Source organism: Chrysochloris asiatica, unplaced genomic scaffold (assembly GCF_000296735.1).
Source record: "Chrysochloris asiatica unplaced genomic scaffold, ChrAsi1.0 scaffold00008, whole genome shotgun sequence".
NCBI lineage: Eukaryota > Metazoa > Chordata > Mammalia > Afrosoricida > Chrysochloridae > Chrysochloris > Chrysochloris asiatica.
Window position 1 is genome coordinate 10,203,240 of NW_006408526.1, and position 3,072 is coordinate 10,206,311.

Consider the following 3,072-nt stretch of genomic DNA (forward strand, 5'->3'; position numbering starts at 1 on the left):
GCTCTTTGAGGAAGGTGTTGTCATCTGTTATTATATTTGGTATTGTCATCTGTTATTATATTTATATTACAGGAGAGAAACCTCAGGCTTATTACAGATGAGAGATAGGGCATTTAGCTAGTAAGTTAGACTAGACCAGTCCTGACTTCACCATACAAGTTCATCACAGAGTTCTGCTTATGCTTGGGGTGATGAAAGAACATTGGTTTATGAAAAATGTAACTACTATCATGGAATCTTGTTGTGCCACTGAAGGATAATACATTGGACTGCACAGTTGGTTTGAACCTCAGGGTCACTGGTGAAAACCCACCAGCCATTCCTTGGAAACCCTAGACAGGGTCACTATGAGTTGGAACTTCCTCGATGGCACTTAACAACAATACTGGTCATTTTGTTTAGAAACTGCGGATTGGGAGTGGGTTTTGCTATGCATATTTTCACCAAAAAAAAAAAAAAAAAAGTAAATATTAAAAAAAAATAACACTGATTTAGGAGACCTGGTTCTGCTAACTTATCTCTCTGTGACTGTGAGCAGGTAAGTCATTCATTTCTGAGTCTTTTTCTCTGTATCTTAAAATGAGAGGCAATCATGGCTGCCTTGAGAGGATTGTTGTATTAATGAGACAACATGAAGTGCTTAGAACACTAAATGCAAATAGAAGTCAGTAGTATTCCCTGGGGAAAACTGTGGTGGTGATGGCAGTAGTTGTGTGCTGTTAGGTCAGTTCCAACTCAGTAGTAACCATGTACAGTTTCCAAGATTATAAATCTTTACAGGAGCAGAAAACCTCGTCTTTCTCCTTTGGAGTGACTGGTAACTTCAAATTCTGACTTTGTAGTCAGCAGCCCAACTCCTAACCCACTGCCACCAGGGCTCCTTGTTTTAAATGAGACAATTGATATGAAGTGCTTAGAATCCTAATGTGATGTAATGCAAATAGAAGTCAATAATACTAATTCCATGGGTAAGACTATAGAAGTCAGTAACTTATTATTTTCTAAAATTCTATATACTTTCAACAGATTAAAGGAAGAGCAGAGATCTAAAACATGTACACAGTAGACTTCAGAAAGTTCATGGAACAGTTCCAATATCTTTTAATTTCATCCTTTCATGAACTTTTTGAAGCTCTCCAATATGTAGACATTTTAAAGTACAAAAACAGAGACTTTGTATGTACACTATAATATAGCTTAGCTAAATCTTCTGGAAGTTTTCTAAGTGATAAGCTTTAAAGTATAAACAGATAATTTTGTCTTAATTTTTTCAAACTCATTTACCTAATGGCTTAATTTTTTTATAGAATTGGTTCTTAGTGACTTCATGCAGTGTAGTTGGAAACATTAAAAATCTAATGTAATTTTTCTTTCTTTTCTTTTTTGAATGAAGATGACTTGTCATTAATTCGGAAGAATAGAATGGCTCTCTTTCAACAGTTGATGTGTGTGCTTCCTATCCTGGATAATCTCCTAACAGCCAATATAATCAATAAACAGGAACATGATATTATTAAACAAAAAACACAGATACCTTTACAAGCAAGAGAACTGATTGATACTGTTTTAGTTAAAGGAAATGCTGCAGCTAACATCTTCAAAAACTGTCTAAGGGAAATCGACTTTTCATTATATAAGAACTTATTTGGTGAGTCTGTTGGGAATATTAAGTTTTAGAAACCCTTTAGTTATATTCATCTGTCTTTGACAAACAAAATAAATCCAATTAGCAAAGTATAATCTTTAACTCATCCCAGAAAAATGAAGTCTTTTATTGCTCAAGAAGTATGGTTAAATGTAACAGTTCTGTATAATGTTTAGCCAGAGTCTGCATTATTGAATAGGTTGTTGTTGTTGTTAAGTGCTGTCGAGACAGTTCTGACTCAGAGCAACCCTGTATAGGATTTCCAGTTAGTGGCTGCTGAACTTGGATTGCTGACCTCCTGGTTCAAACCGGCCTAGCAGTCCAGCGCATGAATAGGTTGTTGTTGTTGTTATGTGCTGTTGAGTTGGGTTCTGACCCATAGTGTCCCTGTATAGGGTTTCCAAGGAACAGCTGGTGAACTTGAACCACAGGCCTCCTGGTCCAAGTGGACTTTGTAGTCCAGCGCATTAACCAACAGCGCCACACCAGGGGAGTCCAAGAATAGGTAGTAGGTTAAAAGAAACAAGAAGATATTAGGTGAAGCAGTCTTGTAATGATGGTAGATTGATGCTTTTTTTTTTTGTATGTTTGTCTTTCCTCAGTGGAAAAGAATATGAAATATATTCCAACAGAAGATGTGTCAGGTAAGACAAACTTAACATTTAAAATCAACATGAAATGTTATCCTTATTTTTAAAATGGGAGGTAACATAGAAACTGCGTATCACTGAAGTTGTTTTTTTTTTTTTTTTTTTTTTTTTTTCATTAGGTCTGTCATTGGAAGAACAGTTAAGGAGGTTGCAAGAAGAGAGAACTTGTAAAGTGTGTATGGACAAAGAAGTTTCAATTGTATTCATTCCTTGTGGTCATCTGGTAGTATGCCAGGAATGTGCCCCATCTCTAAGAAAATGTCCTATTTGCAGGGGTATAATCAAGGGCACTGTTCGTACATTTCTTTCATAAAATAAAACTTGCCTATATATTAGCCTACATAAAAAAAAGTCTTTAAAATACTGTTGGACATTTGAAGGTATACGAAATAAACTAAGGAGACCTTGTGGCATAGCGTCTAAGCACTCAGCTGCCTTTTGGGAGAAAGATGTGGCAGTCTACTTCCATAAAGCTTTACAGCCCTGGAAACCCTATGGTGCAGTTTCCCGCTGTCCTGTAGGAACGTGTGAGTCAGAACTGATTCCTTGGCAGTAGGTTTTGGTTTGAAAATAAGGAATGATTGGTTTTTAGATTAGTAATATTTGTGTTCTATTTTGCTTTGGTACGAGTAATCTTGTTTTCCCCTTAAGATATAGAATCATGTATCACATGTAGTCTTAATCTGTTGATTTGCAAGGGAAGGTTTATTTTTGATGAATGATACTGGTGTATATGGTGTGGACTTAGAAAGAATTAAAGGAATGTCACATTGCTGT

General features: G+C 35.9%; 1 protein-coding gene across 2 annotated transcripts in view; it reads left to right on the forward strand.

The window, feature by feature from the left end:
• BIRC2 (baculoviral IAP repeat containing 2) overlaps positions 1–2,608 on the forward strand; it is an 18,592-nt gene extending 15,984 nt beyond the window's left edge. For both annotated transcript variants that reach the window (XM_006833771.1, XM_006833770.1), the window contains exons 7-9: positions 1,394–1,648; positions 2,248–2,289; positions 2,415–2,608. In XM_006833771.1, coding sequence (XP_006833834.1) covers positions 1,394–1,648; positions 2,248–2,289; positions 2,415–2,608 — 491 coding nt within the window. The remainder of the gene's footprint in view (positions 1–1,393; positions 1,649–2,247; positions 2,290–2,414) is intronic.
• Positions 2,609–3,072: the final 464 nt, after the last annotated feature.